Here is a 19,753-nt window from a genome sequence, read left to right on the forward strand (position 1 = left end):
TTAGCTGTGAGTTCCAGTATGATGTTGGATAGGAGTGGTGAGAAGAAACATCCTTGATGTATTCCTAATCCGAGGATGACAGCATTTAGTTTCTTACCATTAAGTGTGATGTTATCTATTGGTTTCTTTGTAGATGCCCTTTATCAAATTGAGGAAGTTCGCACTATTCTTGGTTTGCTGACAGTTTTATCATGAATGGATTTTGGATTTTTTTGAATAATTTTTCTGCATTTCTGATTGATCAAATGATTTTTTCTTTAGTCTGTTGAGTTACGTTAATTGATTTCCAAATATTAAGTCAGAATTGCATACCTGGAATAAATCCTCCTTGGTCATCATATATAATTATTTTTATACATTGTTTCACTCAATTTGTTAATATTTTGTGGAGGATTTTTGCATCTTATTTGTGAGAGATATTTCTTTGTCTAGTTTTGGCATTAGAGTAATATAGTTTAAATCTATTGTGATCTGAGAGTATACTTCATATGATTTCTATTCTTTAAAATTTGCTAAGGTATGGATTTTCAGCCTGTTGTATCTGTCCGTTACTGATAAGATGGTATTGCAAGCTGCAAGTATAAAAGTAGATTTGTCTGTTTCTCCTTGCAGTTCTGTTTTTGCCTCGTGTATTGATATTTTGTTGCTCTGTTGTTAGGTGCATACTCATTAAAGATTGTTATGTTTTCTTAGCTATTGACCCCTTTATTATTATGTAGTGCTCTCTTTATCCCTGGTAATTTCCTTGCTCTGAAGTCTGCTTTGTCTCAGATTAATATAGCTTCTCTGGCTTTAATTAGTATTAGCATGATACACTTTTCTCCATCCCTTTATTTTCAGTCTACTTTACCTTTATATTTAAAATGAGTTTCTTGTTGACAGCTTATAGTTGGGTTAGTTTATTTAATCACTCTGACAGTCTCTGTCTTTTAATTGATAGACCATTCACATTTAAAGTGATTATTGGTATTTCATTTAATATTAATCATATTTGTAACTATTTTCTCTTCAATGCCCTAGTACTTTATTTTTCACCTTCCACTCTTTTCCTACCTTCTCTGGCTTTAACTACATGTTTAATATGATTCCGTATTCTTTTCTTTCTTAGCATATCAATTATATTTCTTTAAAAAAATTTTTAGTGATTGTCTTAAAATTTGCAGTATACATTTACCACTAATCTAAGGGTACTTACAAATAACACTATGCCACTTCATGGGTAGTGCAGGTATCTGATAACACTGTAATCCCAATTCCTTCCTCCTGTCACTTATAGCATTGTTGTCATTCATTTCACTTACGTATAAGCTATAATCACTGAATACATTGTTTCTGTTATTATTATGAATAAACTGTTATCTGTTATATCAACTAAGAGTAAGAAAAGTTTATTTTACCTTCATTTATTTCTTCTCTAATGCCATTCTCTTTATATAGATCTAGGTTTCTGATCTGTATCCTATTCCTTCTCTCTGAAGAACTTCTTTTATCATTTTCTTTCACTGCAGGCCTACTGGCAACAAATTCCTATTTTTTTTTTTTTTTTTTTTTTTAAATCTGAGGAAGTCATTATATCTCTTTCAGTTTTGAAGGATAATTTTTCTGGATACAAAATTCTAGGTTGGTTGATTTTTTTCTTTCAACACTTTAAATATTTCTCTCCATTCTCTTCTTGCTAGCTTAGTTTGATGAGAAGTGTAAGATATTTTTATCCTTGTTCCTCTATAGATAAGGTATATTTGTGTTTTGTTTTTGTTTTTCTCTGGAGTCTTTCAAAATTTTCTCTTTGTCTTTGATTTTCTGCAATTTGAATATGATATGAATAGGTGTAGCTTTTTTTGGTATTTATCCTTTTTGGTGTTCTGTGAGTTCCTATGATCATTGATTTGATGTCTGTTATTATTTTTGGAAAACTCTCAGCCATTATTTAAATATTTATTCTGTTTCATTGTTCTCCTTCTGATGTCCTCATTATGTGTATATTACACCTTTTATTATTGTCCAAAAGATCTCTGATATTTTGTTCCTTTTTTTCCATTTATTTTCTCTTTTCAATTTGGGAAGTTCCTAATGTCATATCTTCAAGCTCACTGAGTCTTTCCTTGACTGTATCCAATCTACTGATGAGCACATCAAAGAAATTCTACATTTTTGTTGCAGTGTTTTTGATTTCTAACATTTCCTTTTGATTTTTTCTTAGAGATTCCAGATTTCTGCTTACATAACTCTTCTGTTCTTGCATACTGTCTCTTTTTCCATGAGAGCTGTTAGCATATTAGCCATAGTTACTTCACATACACAGTATGATAAATCTAAGATCTCTGTCATGTGAGTCTGGTGCTCATACTCTTCAGACTAGGTTTTTACTTTTAGCATGTCTTGCATTTTTGTTGTTGTTGTTGAAATTTAGACATGATGTATTGGGTAAAAGGAACTGAGGCTTATATAGGCCTTTAGTGTGAGGCTTCTTGTTTATCTGGCTAGGTATTAGGCTGTATTTTTTGTATACTGTAGCTGTAGGTGTCAGATGCTAAAAGTTCCTATATTGTCCCTTTTTTTGTCTCCCCTGATATCTTTGGGTTTCCCTTTAGATTCCTTAAATAAGGTCTGAGGCTTGCTGTCCTTTTAGCTGTAACTTGCAATTATATAGGAGGCTTATTAATGTGGTGGTAAGGTGTCAGGGAAGGGGAAGCATTCTGTAATCCTCTGATTAGGTCTCAGTCTTTTAGTAAGCCTGTGTCTCTAGGTTTCCACCTTCACAAGTGTTTCTCATGTCTCTCCTAATTGTTTGGTAAGACAGGAAAGCTAGAAGGGGCTGAAATTTTATATCTGCTCACCCCCATGTTGAATATTTCCCTTCCCTAAGGTCTGTTAGGTTCTGGTAAACCGTGGTTTGGTTAAGCTCTGGTAAAATAGTTTCCCTTGAGGGCAGTCTTTTGTTAAGGAGAACAGAAAGCTCTGGGCATGTTTAAAAACAGTTACTTTCCCCTCCCCCTGTTGGAAGCATGTGGCAGTTTTCCTCTGATCTTCATCCTGAGAACCTGGTTGGGTTTCCTAGACATGAAACTCATAGTAACATGGGGGTACCAGTAAGATTCAAGCTAGTATATACTGAACTTTCAGCAATTCATCAATCACAGTTTAAGTGTTCCTACTAGTCCTGACTTCAGTAGTGGGCTTCTGCTCCTGGGGTTCAGCTGCCAATAAACTGTGCTGCTTTTATCCACCTCTCTCTCCAGTTTTGGGGGGCAGCATTTTGCCTTGACTTTGATAAGAAAAAAAATGTTTAATTTAAAAAGTTTGCTAGGTTTTTTTCTTATTGTGAGAGTGGAAGTAGTGACTTCCAAGCTCTTTACATGTCATACAAGAAATAGAAGTCCTCTCACTACTATTATTTTAACATTTCAACATCCTGTATGATTTAAACTCTATTATTTATGATTTAGCGGCCTTTCATGTACACATTTTTTCGTTTTTAATTTATTGTACATTTGACATGAAACATGTAAATTTAAGGTGTGCAACATGTTAATTTGATACATTTATATATTGTTATATGATTGCCATTGTAGTGATAATTAGCACCTGTATCACATTACATAATTATTCTTTCATTTTATTGGTTGGAATAATTAAGTTCTAGCCTATTAGCAAGTTTGATGATTTTAGTACAATATTGTCTATATTCGTTATACTATGCATTAGATCTCTATTTACTACTCACATTTGTACTCTTAAACAACATTGGTTCTATCACCCCACCCCGTGTCCTGTGGTTAACCACAATTTCTTTCTCTGTTTTTACAAGTTTTGCATTTTTAGATTCCACATGTAAATGATGTCATACTGTATTTTCCTTTCTCTGTATGACTTATTTCTCTTAGCATAATGTACTCATTCATCCATGTTGTCTCAAATGGCAGGGTGTCCTCCTTTCACATGGCTGAATAATACTCCATTGTATATATATACACCACATCTTCTTTATCCACATCCACTGATGGACTCTTAGGATGTGTCCATATCTTCCTGTTGTGAATAATGCTTCAATAAAAATATAAGTGCATATATCTTCTCAAAATCCTGTATTTATTTCCTTTGGGTATGTACTTAGAAGCAGAATTGATGGATCAGATGGTAGATCTATTTTTAATTTTTTGAGGAACCTCCATATTGTTTTCCTTGGTGGGCAGACCAATTTACATTCCCACTAGCAGTGTACAGAGATTCCCTTTTCATTATATTTTTGCCAGCATTTGTATCTCTTGTCCTCTTGATGATAGCCATCCCAACATGTGTGAGATGATATCTCATTGTAGTTTTGATTTGCATTTCTCTGATAATTAATATTGTTGATCATCTTTTCACATATTTGTTGGCCATTTGGTTGTCTTATTTATTTATTTATTTAAATTAATTTATTTTAATTTATTTTATTTTTGGTTGCGTTGGGTCTTCATTGCTGCACACGGACTTTCTCTAGTTTCAGCAAGTGGGGGCTACTCTTCGTTGCAGTGCACGGGCTTCTCATTGCAGTGGCTTCTGTTGCAGAGCATGGGCTCTAGGTGCACGGGCTTAAGTAGTTGCAGCGTGTGGGCTCAGTATTTGTGGCTCGTGGACTCTAGAGTGCAGGCTCAGTAGTTGTGGCGCACTGGCTTAGTTGCTCCGGGGCATGTGGGATCTTCCCAGACCAGGGATGGAACCTGTGTCCCCTGCATTGGCAGGCGGATTCTTAACCACTGTGTCACCAGGGAAGTCCGGTTGTCTTTTTTAGAAAAATAACTCTTTAGTTCTCTGCCGATTTTGCAATTGGATGGTTTGGTTTTTTGTTATTAGGCTGTATGAATTCTTTATATATTTTAGATATTAACCCTTTATCTGATACATGGTTTCCAAAATTTTCTCCCATTCCAAAGATTGCCTTTTCACTATATTAATTGTTTCTTTTACTGTGCAGAAGGTTTTAACTTTGATGTAGTCCCATTTGTTGAGTTTTTTTCTTTTGTTGTTTGTGCTTTTGGTGTCATATATTTAAAAAAAAAAATCATTGCCATCACCAGTGTCAAGGAGCTTCTTCCCTACATTTTCTTCTATAGTTTCATATTTACCAGAACTAGGTAATTGTTAAAATGATGATTCACATTCTGGTTTTGTTTATAATTTTAATAAGAATATTTTTGGTGCTTCACCATAAATCAAGGTGTTATCTGTTGGATTGAGACAGAAATATATTCTATATTAAGAGAGTAATGTCTAGGAGTAAATCTATAGTTCTAATTTTTCACAGAGTTTTATCAAGAGTAGATGTTGAAATCTATTAAATGAACTTCTGACATTTATTGAGTAATCATTTTTCTCTTCTTATTTGATGTAAGAATATCTTCCTAACCTCCAAACATTATAATCTTCTTGGAATTAGGCCACAGTATGTGGCTTTCAGTAGTGTTTCTGTATTTAGTTTACTGAAAGTTTTCTTCATCTTGGTAGATCAAGATGTGGATGAACTCTCCACACTCTCCAAATTGAGAGGTATGAATGATATTGATAAACATATTTTAAAAGTCATCATAAAATACTTGACAATTTAAAATATATTTTAAATGTGCATCAATTAATGTTTTATAGGTGAATTTTTTCCTTAGGTTAGATATTCTAGAACACAATTTAACAAAAATTGGAATTCTGCAGAACTAATAAATGCTGTAATGATATTAGCACCCCCCATTCCTTCTTGTAGTCTTTAATATTCTAATTATTATACTGTATTTCTTAAATTTATTGAGCAAGAAGCCCTGCCTTTCTCTTTTTATGGAGTAGTGTTTCATAGAGAACAAATTTAGGAGATGCTTTTCTAGGAATCTTATGGAGCTATTACAGTTATTTCATTTTTAAAAGTATGATGTTTACCCAGCATTCACATTTCAATTCTTATCAAGTACATTATCTGCTAAAAATATTTGTTATTATCTAGTAGACCTATTCTTTATATTGTTATATGGTTTCAAGAAGAGAAAAGCAACATTTGTTTTTATCTATTGGATCTTACTCTTGATATCATTATATATTTTCTACTACAGTTCTTTGATATTAGTGTATTTTTTGTTGTATATTTTAAATAAATTTATTTATCTGTTTATTTTTTCTGTTTGCTTAAAAAATGGATTTGAGGAAAAATGGGCATTATTAGAAAGATTGGAAATTTTTTATTTGGAGTAACAGAAGATTTGGTTTATCTTTGTGCTTCTTAATTGGAAGATTAGGATTGACATATCTACACTATTGATGCTATGTATAAAATAGATAACGAATGAGAACATACTGTGTAGCACAGGAAGCTCTACTTAATGCACTGTGGTGACCTAAATCGAAAGGAAGTCGAAAAAGGAGGGGATATATGTCTGTGTATAACTGATTCATTTTGCTATACAGTAGAAACTAACACAAAATTGTAAAGCAACTATACTCCAATAAAAATTAATTTTAAAAAAAGAATATTTTCAAGTGAAAAAAAAAGAACCAAATAAAACCTAGGTGTTTTAGGTTGTTTCTGTTACTTTTAATTTATTTTGAAATATAGAAGGGTATAATAAGAATTAATGTAATGAACACTTGTGTGTCTGTTTCCCAGTTTAATAAATATAATACACGTTAAATACTAAGTCCGACCCTCTCTATTCCTCTCAGATTATTGCCTCCTTCTGTTCTGAATTTGATGTTTATCATTACCATATATATTTCTTTATACTTTTGTTAGGTATGTTTTCATTTGTAAAGGATTTATGCTATTGTTTTATTTGTAGTATGCTGTATGCTTTCTTAAGCAACTTGCTTTTTTGGTTCAAGATCACTGTTGATAATTTTAGTTCTTATTCATTTATTTTTATTGCTGTATATTGACCTGGTTTATGAATATATTATAATTAAGTTGCCCATTCTCCTGTGGATGAATATTTGTGTTGTTTCCATTAGAAGATGCCTATCTTCTTATGAGAGGTAATGGTAGGGGTAGTGTTTAAAAGTACAGATGCTGGAAATAGACTGCCTGTCTTTGGTGCCTACCTCTGTCTCTTACTAACTGTTGTAAGCTAGTTAATCTCTCCATGTTTCAGTTTCTTCATCTGAAAAATAGGGCTAATAATAGTATGTACCTCACAAAATAATTGTAGGAATTATATGAAATACTTTAAAACAAGGGATGCCTGAGAACCAGCAGATAGTACTGAACCCTGTATATACTGTGTCTTTTCCTGTGTTTCCTGTCCATAATTTATTTGATGGTCAATAGGTCATTATTAGTATAATAAGGGTTACTATAACATAAGCACTGCAATACTATGACGCTCGATCTGATAACCAAGATAGCTACTAAGTGTCTAATGGGCAGGATACACAGCATGGATACGCTGGACAAAGGGGTGATTCATGTCCCAGGCAGGACAGAGCAGGATAGTGTAAGAGTTCATTACCCTACTCAGAACAGCACGCAATTTGAAACTTATTAATTGTTTATTTCTGGAATTTTCTGTTTAACATTTTTGGGCCAGGGTTGACCACGGATAACTGAAACTGCAGATAAGGGGGGACTACTGTATTTTTGACCTTGTAAAAGAAATAGAAAATTCCATTTTTATGTGCTATAGCATAGGATTTAATCCTTTAAGATTTATGAAGAATTCTACCCATGAAAATATTTGTTCTTGGCAGTTTTCAAAAGTGATTAATTTAATTGCACATTTTAATTTTTAATTGTTCTTTCCATTTTTTTCCTGGCATATATTGCTTTTTTTTTTTCTTTTGAAAGTACCAATTTCATCTAGATTTTAAATCTTATTTCTGTTCCTAGATGATAGAGATATATTGGTGGATAAAGGATGATGTTTTCCAAAGAAATATAACCAGTTGTTGGCTTTCAAATCCCACCCACATGTTAGAATTAATCCTTTCCCAAGTTAGGTAATTCTCTTGTGGCAATAATTGATGATTTGTTTTATCCTACGAACATGCTTAAAACTTTTAAATTACTTGCAGATATTTTTAAATCTTGGAGTTCTTGTAACTAACTACCTTTCTAGGTTCTCTTGCAAATTTAGATGACCCAGGAACCTCAGACCTACATTTGTAACAATCAGTGGGAGTAATAGCTTTATATAAAATATGTACAGGCATACCTCAGAGATATTGTGGGTTCGGTCCAGACCTCTGCAATAAACTGAATATCACAATAAATTGAGTCACACAAATTTTTTGGTTTTCCAGTACATACAGAAGTTGTGTTTACACTATACTGTAGTCTATTAAGTGTACAGTAGCATTATGTCTAAAAAAATGTACATACCTTAATTTAAAAATACCTTATTGCTAAAAAATGCTAACGATCATCTGAGTCTTCAGCGAATTGTAATCTTTTTGCAATAGTAACATCAAAGGTCACTGATCACAGATCACCATAACAAATATAATAAAAATGAAAACATTTGAAGTATTGCCAGAATTACCAAAATGTGACACAGAGACATGAAGTAAGCAAATGCTGTTTAAAAAATGGCACTGATAGATTTGCTCCAGGCACAGTTGCCGCACACCTTCAATTTGTGAAAAACGCAGTATCTGCAAAGTGCAATAAAGGTGAAGCACAATGAAATGAGGTATGCCTGTACTCTGCATTTCATTTCTGCTATTCATGCCACTCCAAACATCATCAGGTTTATTTCACTCATATTACATTCTCAGTCCCAGTAGACATTTGAGTTTACTAGCTAGAGTGTAGGTTTTAGAGTCTAAAGGAACAAAATTCATTTCAAACTTTTGCGCTTAGTAACTATGTGACCTTCCAAAATATGCATAACCTCTCTAAGCTCTGTTTTCCTCATCTGTTAAATGAGAATAAAAATACCTACTTCCTAGAATTCTTGTGAGGATTAAATGAGATAATATTTGAAAAGTACAGATATAATAATATCTGGCAACTAGTAGCTAGTAAATTTAAAAAAATTTTTAGACATATTTTTATTTAATTGAATAAGCAGTATGTTAAATTGTTAATTAAACAAGATTAAATAATTATACGGTAATATCGCTCTAATTAACTTTATATTTTTTTTAAACAATTTTTTTTTTTTACTAGCAGCCTTTTATTTATTTATTTTTTTAAATTTATTTTATTTATTTATTTATTTATTTTTGGCTGTGCTGGGTCTTCGGTTCGTGCGAGGGCTTTCTCTAGTTGCGGCAAGTGGGGGCCACTCTTCATCGTGGTGCGGGGACCGCTCTTCATCGCGGTGCGCGGGCCTTTCACTATCGCGGCCCCTCCCGTTGCGGGGCACAGGCTCCAGACGCGCAGGCTCAGCAGCTGTGGCTCACGGGCCCAGCTGCTCCGTGGCATGTGGGATCTTCCCAGACCAGGGCTCGAACCCGTGTCTCCTGCATTAGCAGGCAGATTCTCAACCACTGCGCCACCAGGGAAGCCCTAACTTTATATTTTACCCCAACAAAATGTTAGTTTTAAATCAACTAATCTGGCAATCTATTATTATTACAGTTAAAAATGAAGCAGCCTCAGAACATCCAGATACAGCAGAAAATCTTCCAGCAGTGAATCCATCAGTTAATGACCTAATATTTCAATTAGGTTTAAACAAAGTGGTAGGTAAGTAGAGATTTATAATGTTTGCGCACAGTAGAACACTTTCTAAGAGTTAAAGTATTTCAACTGTGTAGTACACTTATTAAAAGAAAACAAGAAATTCAAACATAGGACAACCTTTTTCAATTTAATACAGTTGGCCCTCTGTATCCATGGGTTTCACATCTACAGATTCACTTGACCACAGATCAAAAATATTCTGAAAAGAAATTTTCAGAAAGTTCCAAAAAGCAAAACTTGAATTTTCCATGTACTGGCAACTATCTACATAGCGCTTATAGGTATTTATATAGCATTTACATTGTATTAGGTATTATAAGTAATCTAGAGATGATTTAAAGTATACAGGAGAATGTGCATAGGTTATAGGAAAATATTACACTGTTTTATACAAGAGACTTGAGCATCTTCAGGTTTTGGCATCCACAGGGGATCCTGGGACTAATCCCCTGCAGATACCGAGGGACAACTGTAATAATTTCATTATTTTATTAACCAATCGATATATCAATTAATATGTATCTTTAAAAGAATTTATCATGTGCTCACTACTCCACCAAACAAACATTAATTAGGTAATGCTTAAGAGTTTATCTGCTCATGAAAAAATATATATAGGCTTTTCCCTACATTATGAATTTTCATGACATAGACTAGATGCTATATTATCAGTTCCTCAGAGAACACAATTTTCGTTACTTATGTCATCTTTTATGATAACAAGACAATGAAAAAATGGAACTATCACTAGATAGGTAATATGGCTGCTTTGTGATCTTCCTATCACAAAGTTGGCAAATTTCTAATAGTTAAAAAACCTATGCTAGGGAATTCCCTGGTGGCCTAGTGATTAGGATTCAGGGCTTTCACTGCCATGGCCTGGGTTCACTTCCTGTTCAGAGAACTGAAATCCCACAAGCCATGCAGCACGGCCAAAAAAAAACCTATGCTAAAGCTGGTGTGGCCAAAGGACTAAGTACTTAAGTACTTTGCAATAAGATAAATTTAAGTGTTCTGTAGCAGCTTCCAAACAACCACTTTAAAGCAGATGTCAGCAAAATGGCAGACTAGGAGGCCCTAAGCTCTTGCTCCCTGACAGAAACATTAAAAAAAAGAAAAAGAAAAGAAAAAAGCAGAAAGCCATCAGAACCAACTTTGTCAGAGCATTGGGAAACAGTGAAATGTTTACAGTCACCAAGAGAAATGCCCAATTAAGAAAAAGCCATCTTCAAACTGGTAAGAAAATTTTGTGGAAATGTGAAGCAGTGCCCAGCACAAAAAAAACTACAAAGAATAGGAGCACTCCTAGCATTGAAGGGATTACCACTAGACCTGCTCTATAGAAAATGCTAAAGGAAATCCCTGAGGTTGATGTGAAAGGATGTTAGACAGTAGGTTGAAGCTGTATGAAGAAAGAAAGATCTACGGTGTAGGTAAGTACATGGCAAATATAAAAGCCAGTATTATTGTAATTTTAGTTTGGAGCTCTACTTTTAATTTTATATAATAGTTTAAAGAAAAATAATTATAAGTCTATGTTATTGGGCACACAGTGTATAAAGTTACGATTCATAACATCAGTATCAAAAAGAGAGGGATTGAGCCATATACGAGTACAGCTTTTGGATGTTATTGAAGTTAATTGGCATCAATTTAAACTAGATTTTTATAACTTTAAGATGTTATACATAATCCTCTTGGTAACCAAAAAGAAAATATCTGTAGAATATACACAAAGGAAATGAGAAAGGAAACAAAACTAGTCCCTTAAAAAAATCAATTGACAAACTTCGCTGGCAGTCCAGTGGTTAAGAATCTGTACTTCCAATGCAGGGGGCATGGGTTTGATCCCTGGTTGGGGAACTAAGATCCCACATGCTGCATGGCACAGCCAAAAAAAAAAAAAAAAAATTAATTGAACACAAAAGAAGGCAGTATTAGAGGAAATGAGGAACAAAAAAAATATAAGAAATACAGAAAACAAATAGCAAAATGGCATAAATAAGTCCCTTAAATGTAAATGGATTAAACTTTCTAAACAAAAGGCAGAGATTGACAGAATGGATTAAAAAAAAAAATCCAACTATATGCTATCCATGAGAGACTCACATTAGATCAACAAAATTGACAAAACTTTAACTAGACTGATGAAGAAAAAAGAAAGAAGACTCACGCTCTTAAATCAGAATAGAAATTGGGAACATTACTGCCAATTTTACAGGAATAAAAAGCATTATATTTATTGAATAAAGAAAAAAAATCATTAAATCTCAATAAAACACTCTTCATAATATTTCCTTATTTGACATTTGTATCTTTAAAAAATACAAAAGAATTTCAGCAATTTTATAGTAAAATATTTCCTCTAATATTGGGAATGAGATAAATGTGTGTTATCACTATTTCTACTCATTTTTGTACTGGCAACCATAGTTATTACAAAAAATTAATAATAAAACTTGTAAGCATTCAAAGAAAGAAATAAAACTCATAAATTGCAGATGATGTAAGTGTGCAGGTATGTAATCTAAAAGAATCTGTAGTCTACAGATAAACTCTTAACTGGATTTATTAAAATTACTGAATATAAAGTAAAAATGTATAAAACCCAGTTTTATTTCTATATACTAAGAACACAAAATTAGAAAATGAACATTTTTTAGGAATGATGAAATTTTGTATTAGCACCAAAACAAATAAAATATCTAGGAATAGTTATTTTTTAAAGATATGCAAGACTTCTCTCTTCCACTTTAACATGTGAAGAACTTGGAAGTCCTCACTTCTGCACTCCAAACCAAAAAAAGCTGAAAAAACTGAAAGTCAACAACTCTTCTTAGCCCATCAGAGAATTGAAGTCACAGGGCAAACTGCCACTCTCAATCTGTGGAGATAGATGAATACTGAAAATTACATATTCCTGGGAATAGAAACCAACACTGGAGCCAGCAATTAGTAGGAAAACTTAAGAATAATTGAATAATTGCCAGAAACTGAACATGAACTAGGTTGAGCAATAAAAAAGTTCTAGGACACAGCCTTGGATATGCCACACACTTTCATGAAATTTGCTTCCAGGAACCCTACCAGGTACCTTAGCTGAGTATCAGAAATAAAATCTGCTCATGCTTTCAGCAAAGGGAGGAGAAAAGTAAACATTTGAAATACACCAATAGCATTCTTCTTAAAGTCCTGCCTTCAAGAAAAACTACTTTACTAGAACCTAACAGATGTGAGGTAAAGGAAATTCCAAACTCCAGCCTCTTGGACTTTCAACATTGGGGAAGGGAGATATCCAAGTCCAGCCCCCTTTAGCCTTTCTGTCTAAAGAATCTTGAAGAATCAAGAATCTAAAAGGATCAATAATCTCGTTTCTGGGGGAAACAAGCTGAGAAGCAATTGTGAAAGTCACAGACCAGAGGAGACTGCCAATAAAAGACCGAGATCTAATCATAGGATTATATAATGCTTTTCCGCTCCCTCATACCTTACCACCACTTCACCAAGGCCCATGGATAATAGGGGGTTACAGATGGAAAAACTGCAATTCTCAGCTTCCATTAAAGAAATATTTTCTAGGGAAAGCCAAAGACAATAGGGGAGACCAAAAAAGGAAAATAAAGGAAATTTTAGCCTGTGACACCAGCTACAATAAAACAGAAAACACAGTCTAACTCTTCTCCAGATGAACATAAAACATCATAATAAAACCGTATATACTTAAGTTCTTTTACCTGATACATCATGTCTAGCTTTAAACAAAAAATTATAAGGCATGATAAAAGAGCAAAACACACAGGCTGAAGACACAAAGCAAGCATCAAGACCAGATGCAGATATGGCAGAAATTTTGGAATTATCAAACTGGGAATTTAAAATAACTGTAATATAATAAGGGCCCTAGTGAAAAAGTAGACTACATGAAAGAACATATACATAATGTATGCAGAGATTAAACCTCTAAGAAATAATCAAAATGAAATGTTATAAATCAAAAGCACTATAACAGAAATTAAGAATGCCTTTGATGGGCTCCATAGTAGACTGGACACAGCCAAAGAAAGAATCAGTGAACTTGAAGATACAGCAATAGAAACTTCCCAAACTGAAAGGCAAAGAGAAAAATAATGAAAAAAGTGGAACAGTATTTTAAAAACTGTCAAAATCAAAGGTATAACATACTTGTAATGGGAATACCAGATGTATTGTAGAATAAGGAGACATGGAGGGAAAAATAAATATTTGAAGTAATATAGGCTGAGAATTTTCAAAAATTAATAACAGAAACCAAACCACAGGTAGAGAAAGCTCAGAGAACATGAAGCAGGATATATAACAAAAAGTCTATACCTAGACATATTTAAATTGCAGAAAATCAAAGACAAAGAGAAAATTTGGAAAGAAGCCAGAGGGAGAAAAACCCACCTTAACTGTGGAGGAACAGGTAAAAAATTACGTAGGACTTCTCTTCAAAAACCATGCAAGCAAGAAGAGAATGGAGTGAAATATTTAATGTGTTCAAAGCAAACAAACAAACAAACAAAAAACCTCACCAACCTAAAATTTTTATACAGCAAAATTATACTTAAAAAGAAGAAAAAATAAAGACTATCTGGGTCAAGCAAAAAGTGAGTAAGTTTGTTGCCAGTAGAACTGACTTGCAAGAAATTGTAAAAGAAACTTTTTTTTCAAGGAAAAGAAAAAATGTATCAGTCAGAAACTCAGATCTACATAAGTAAAGGAAGAGAATTAGAGATGTAAGAAGTGAGGGTAAAATAAAATTTTTCATTTTTTTCTTCTTAATTGATCTAACAGATAAAATTTTGCTCAAAATCATAATAGCAGCAATATATTGGGAAAATTATTGCTTATGAATAATTTCTATTACCAGGTTCCTGACTACCCATGAAGTGCTATAGTGTTATTTGAAAATGGACTTGGATTAGTTGTAGAAGTACACTTCAAACTCTAGGGAAACCACTTAAAAATATAAAAAAAGGAGTATAATTGATAAGAAGAGGGAAAATGTAATAATTTAAAAGAGAAACAGAACATGGGCCTGCATAGAAAGCAGTAACAAATATGGTAGATATTAATCCATCTATAACAGTAATCACTTTAAGTGTTAATGGTCTAAATACACTAATTAAAAGACAGAAATGTCAGAGCGGTTTGAAAAAAAGATCCAACTATCTGTTGTTTATGAGCAACCCACATTAAATGACACACGTAGATTTAAAATAAAGGGATGGAGATAAGGGAACATCAGCAAGATGGCAGAATAGGAGGCTCATTACTTTCCCTCCTCCCAGAGATTTCACTGAATACAAACCTACATACAGATGAATTCCCTTTGGAAGAAATCTAGTAACTAGTTGAGTGACTCCTATACATCAGTCAACTGAGAAAACACCCACATTGAAACAATTAGGAAAAGCTGAGACAGCTCATGCTATAAACCCCACCCCTGGCACAGACACAACTCGGAGGGAACAACTGGAGGGAGCCAAGGGTCTGGATCACACATCTAGAACCCTAGCTTGTAGCGCTGCCACCCAAGTGCCTGGCTCCCAAATTACCTAGCTTGGAGAGCCAGTGGGGCTCAGAATTCATAAGTTCTTCAGGAGCAAATTTTAAAAGGGGGCCATTTTGAAGTGGGTGCATGAGCACTTCACACAGCTGTCCTCCTGGGCTCAGTACAGAAGGAACAGGCAAAAATGCAAGGCTTTCAGTTTCTTCCTGGAAGAGATTTGGCTGTCTTCTTTCCCAGCTGCTGCCTGAAGGTCAAGCTTCTAATCAGCTTCTCATCTGGGAGCTGATTAGGATCCTCCTGGGAACCTGAAAGAGCTTGTGGGCATTTCCCCTACATTCTCCCTGCAGGTTACTCTAACAGTAAAACTAAGTCTCCAGCTTCTCCTTAAAAGGAACTTGTTCACACATGTAGTGCCCCAATTTTTACAGCTGCCACCCAGGGTGTGGGCCCCCAAATCACCTAGCTCTAAGAACCAACAGTGTTTGGCTTTTGTGAGTTTCCCACAACCACATTAAACTAATTAGTAGTCCTCTGGAGGCTGGAATGGGTACATGGGGACTCCCTGTGCCTTCCCATGGCTCATCTCAGGGTTAAAACCTAGTCTCTAGCTTCTTTCTGAAAGGAGATGTCTAACATCCCAACTTATATGTCTGCCACCCAAGGGATTGGCACCTAAGTCACCTAGCTCTGGGAGCTGATGGGGCTTGACATTTCTGAGTCCCCCAGGCCCAGAGAGATCAAAGATGAAGCTATATATAGGTACAAAAGAACTCTCAGTGCCTAGTCTCTCTAGATCAGCACAGAATGAGTAGGCAAAACCCCTTAGCTCCCAGTTTCTCCCTGATAGGAGCAACTATATTTCTAATATTCTAACTTTCCCAGCCTCAGCCTGATGGTTGGGCTTCCAGTTAGCCTGTATTGATAAGGTAAAGGGGAAGGCAGTTAGTAGTCATCCAAAAGCATGAATGGGTATGGGGGAATTTCCATGTCTTTGGGGCACTGACTAGGCTTGGCACAAACTAATCTCCTGGGAACCACTAAGAACAAAGACAGCAGGTTGGACAAAAACAAAGGTTTTAGGGGCAACCAGAAGATCAAGTCAGGCTGATTGGCAAGGTTCACCCACTACACAAGGCCAGTCTGTCGTGACTGGGAGAGGTAGATGTTTTATGTAATTCACAGAAATCAACACCGAGAATCAAGGAAACTGAAGAAACAGGGGAATATGTTCCAAATAAAAGACAAATCTCCAGAAACTGACCCTAAGGAAACAGAGATAAGTGATTTACCTGACAGAGAATTCAAAATAAAGATCATAAATATTCTCACTGATGTTGGGAGAGCAATGTATGAACAAAGTGAGAATTTCAACAAAAAGCTAGAAGACATAAAGGAATATCAAACAGAAATCATGATGCTGAAGAATAAATTAACTGACCTGAAAAAAGTCAATAGAGGGATTCAGTAATGGACTAGATCAAGCAGAAGAAAGGATGAGTGAACTCAAAGATAAGTCAGTGGAAATCATTCTCTTAGAGAAGTAAAAAGAAAAAATATGAAAAGGAGTGAAGATAGCATAAGGGACTTATGGGATACCATAAAGTGAAATAATATATGCATTATGGGAGTCACAGAAGGAGAAGAGAGAGAGAGAAAGGGTCAGAAGACTTAAACAAAGTAATACTGGCTAACAATTACCAAACCTGTGGAAAGAAACAGACATTTAGATCCAGGGGGCCCAAACAATACCGAGTAAGATGACTACAAAGAGACCCACATGGAGACACATTGTAATTGATAAATGGAATATTGCCTGTCATATCAGTAAGCATAGGATGTCACAGTCATCAGCAATTGCAGCCTTCCAACGTGAGCCGGTGAACCCTGAGGAAACTCAGGAAGGAAAGAATACCTGCCATCTAGCAGTCATCAGACTGTAGCCACTCCCTACAGTGAGCCCTGAGGAAACTCAGGATGTGAAAACACAGGACACTGGCCCCAGATAGCTGAGGTGCGTATCAAAGGAATGATTTCAGTGAGCCCAGACTCTTGCCTCTTCCCATACATAGAAAAGTGCTAAATTCCTTAACTTGGGACATCTGGTTTTCTTTAATTAACAATAATCTTTTGAAGTTCAGACTACCTGCCCTTTGTTACAAAACTTCTATATAACCTAGCTCCCCACCTCGCCTCCTCGGAGCAGTTCTCTCAGGATTACTTGAAATGCTGCCTCCCAGGCAGCCACTATGGAAAGCAGTATGAAGTTTCCTCAAAAAAAATTAAAAACAGAACTACCATATGGTCCAGCAGTCACACATCTGGGTATATATCTGAAGGAAATCAAATCACTCTCTTGAAGGGACATTTGTACACCCATGCTTATGATATATATACACATATATAAGGTGTAATATATATTATGTGTTATATATACACATATATGTGTGTATATATATATATGTATGTATATGTGTTTTATACACACACACACACACAATCTAGCCATAAAAAAGAAGGAAATACTGCCCTTTGCAACAATGTGGATGAAACTGGAGGGCATTTTGCTAACTGAAGTAAGCCAGACAGAGAAAGACAAATGCTGTATGGTATCACTTATATGTGAATCTAAAATAAGAGTCAAACTCATAGAAACAGAGAGGAGAATGGTCGTCGCCAGGTCCTGGGGTGGTAGGTTAAATGGAGAGTGGTTGGTCAAAGGGTTCAAACTTTTAGTTATAAGATAAATAATTTCTGAGGATTTAATGTACAGCATGATGACTATATCTAGTAATACTGTGTTGTATACTTGATAGTTCCTGAGAGTAGATCTTAAGCATTCTCACCAAAAAAAAAAAAAAGAGAGATAGTAACTGTGTAAGGTCATGGATGTGCTAATTAACTGGATTGTGGGAATCATTTCACAATACATATGCATATCAAATCACCATTTTGTATACTTTAAATATATTACAGTTTTTTGTCAATTATACCTTATTAAAGCTGTAAAAAAAATAAATATATGCACAAAGAGGCACACACACACACACAGAAGGTAAAGGTTTAGAGAAAGATATACTTGAGTAGCTATATTATTACCAAAGTAGACTTCAGAGCAAGGAAAAGTACTAGGAATAAATACATGCATTAGGTAATGATAAAGGAATCAATTCTTCAAGAAGACATAACATTCTTTAATGTGTATATACTTAACAATAGTGTCCCAAAATACATGAGGCAAAAACTGATAGAACTGCAAGGAGAAATAGACACATCCATTATTATAGTTGGAAACTTTAACACCCCTCTATCAGAAATGGACAGATCCAGCAGGCAAAAAAATCAGTAACAGCAGTTGAGTTCAACAACACCATCAATCAACTGGATCTAACTGATGTCTATTAGAATACCTCCTCCAACAACAGAAGGATACATATTGCTCTCAAATTCACATACTCTGCTCACAAAGATAGACCTCATTACAAAACAAATTATACCTTGAAGATTTTAAGAAATAGAAATCACACAAATTATGCTCTCAGCCCGCAATGGAGTTAAACTAGAAATCAATCATAGAAAGGTAGCTGGCAAATCCCGTAATACTTGAAGGTGAAACAATACACTTCTATAGCACATGTTCAAAGAAGTATCAAAAGAAATCAAAAATATTTTGAAGTAAGTGAAAATAAAAATACAACTAATAAAAATTTATGTGACACGGTGAAAGAAGTGCTTAAAAGGAAATTATAGCATTTGATGCATATATTGGACAAGGAGAAAGATCAAAAATCAATTATCTAATCTCCACCTTAGTAAACTCGAAAAGGAATGGCAGAAAATTTTTGATAAGATGGACTTGTTTAAAATTAATACTTATACTCTGTGAAAGACACTTCTAAGAGAATGAAAAGACATGCCACATATTGGCAGAAAAGATTTACAAAATACATATCTTAAGAAGGACTTGTATTTGAAATATATTTTAAAAGATTAAATTCAACACTTAAAAAAGAACCCAATTTAAAAACTCTCAAAATATCTGAACAGACACCTCATCAAGGATGATGTGAAGATGGCTAATAAGTGTGTGAACTCATATGTCACTGGATAATTGCAAATTAAAACAACAATGAGATACCTAATGAAACACACCTAGGAGAATGGCTAATCCAAAACACTGACAACACCAAATGCTGTCAAGAAAGTGGAGTACAGGAACTCTTGTTCATTCTTGTTGGGAATGCAAAATTCTATACCGACTTTGGAAGACAGTTTGCATTTTTTGAAGCTCATCGTACTCTGACCATACAATCCAACTGTTGTGCTCTTAGTATTTACCCAAATGAGTTAAGGTCTTATGTTCATGCAATAACCTGCATTGATGTTTACAGCAGCTTTATAATTGCCCCAAACTGGAAGCAAGCAAGATGTTTTTCAGTAAGTGAATGCATAAACAATCTGTGGTACATCCATATAATGGTACATTATTCAACAATAAAAATAAATGGACTATCAAGCCACAAGAAGACATGGCAGAAACTTAAATGCATATTGTTAAGTGAAAGCAAGCCAGTCTGAAA

The 19,753-nt window shown here is 34.5% G+C and overlaps 1 protein-coding gene across 1 annotated transcript in view; it reads left to right on the plus strand.

Annotated features, from left to right (window-relative positions):
• CCDC7 (coiled-coil domain containing 7) overlaps nt 1-19,753 on the plus strand; it is a 327,643-nt gene that overhangs the window by 224,791 nt on the left and 83,099 nt on the right. Inside the window, exon 30 of the mRNA XM_057544500.1 lies at nt 9,539-9,646. Within this exon, the coding sequence (XP_057400483.1) occupies nt 9,539-9,646 (108 nt within the window). The remainder of the gene's footprint in view (nt 1-9,538; nt 9,647-19,753) is intronic.

The sequence above is a fragment of the Balaenoptera acutorostrata genome, chromosome 3, assembly GCF_949987535.1.
Source record: "Balaenoptera acutorostrata chromosome 3, mBalAcu1.1, whole genome shotgun sequence".
NCBI classification, from domain to species: domain Eukaryota; kingdom Metazoa; phylum Chordata; class Mammalia; order Artiodactyla; family Balaenopteridae; genus Balaenoptera; species Balaenoptera acutorostrata.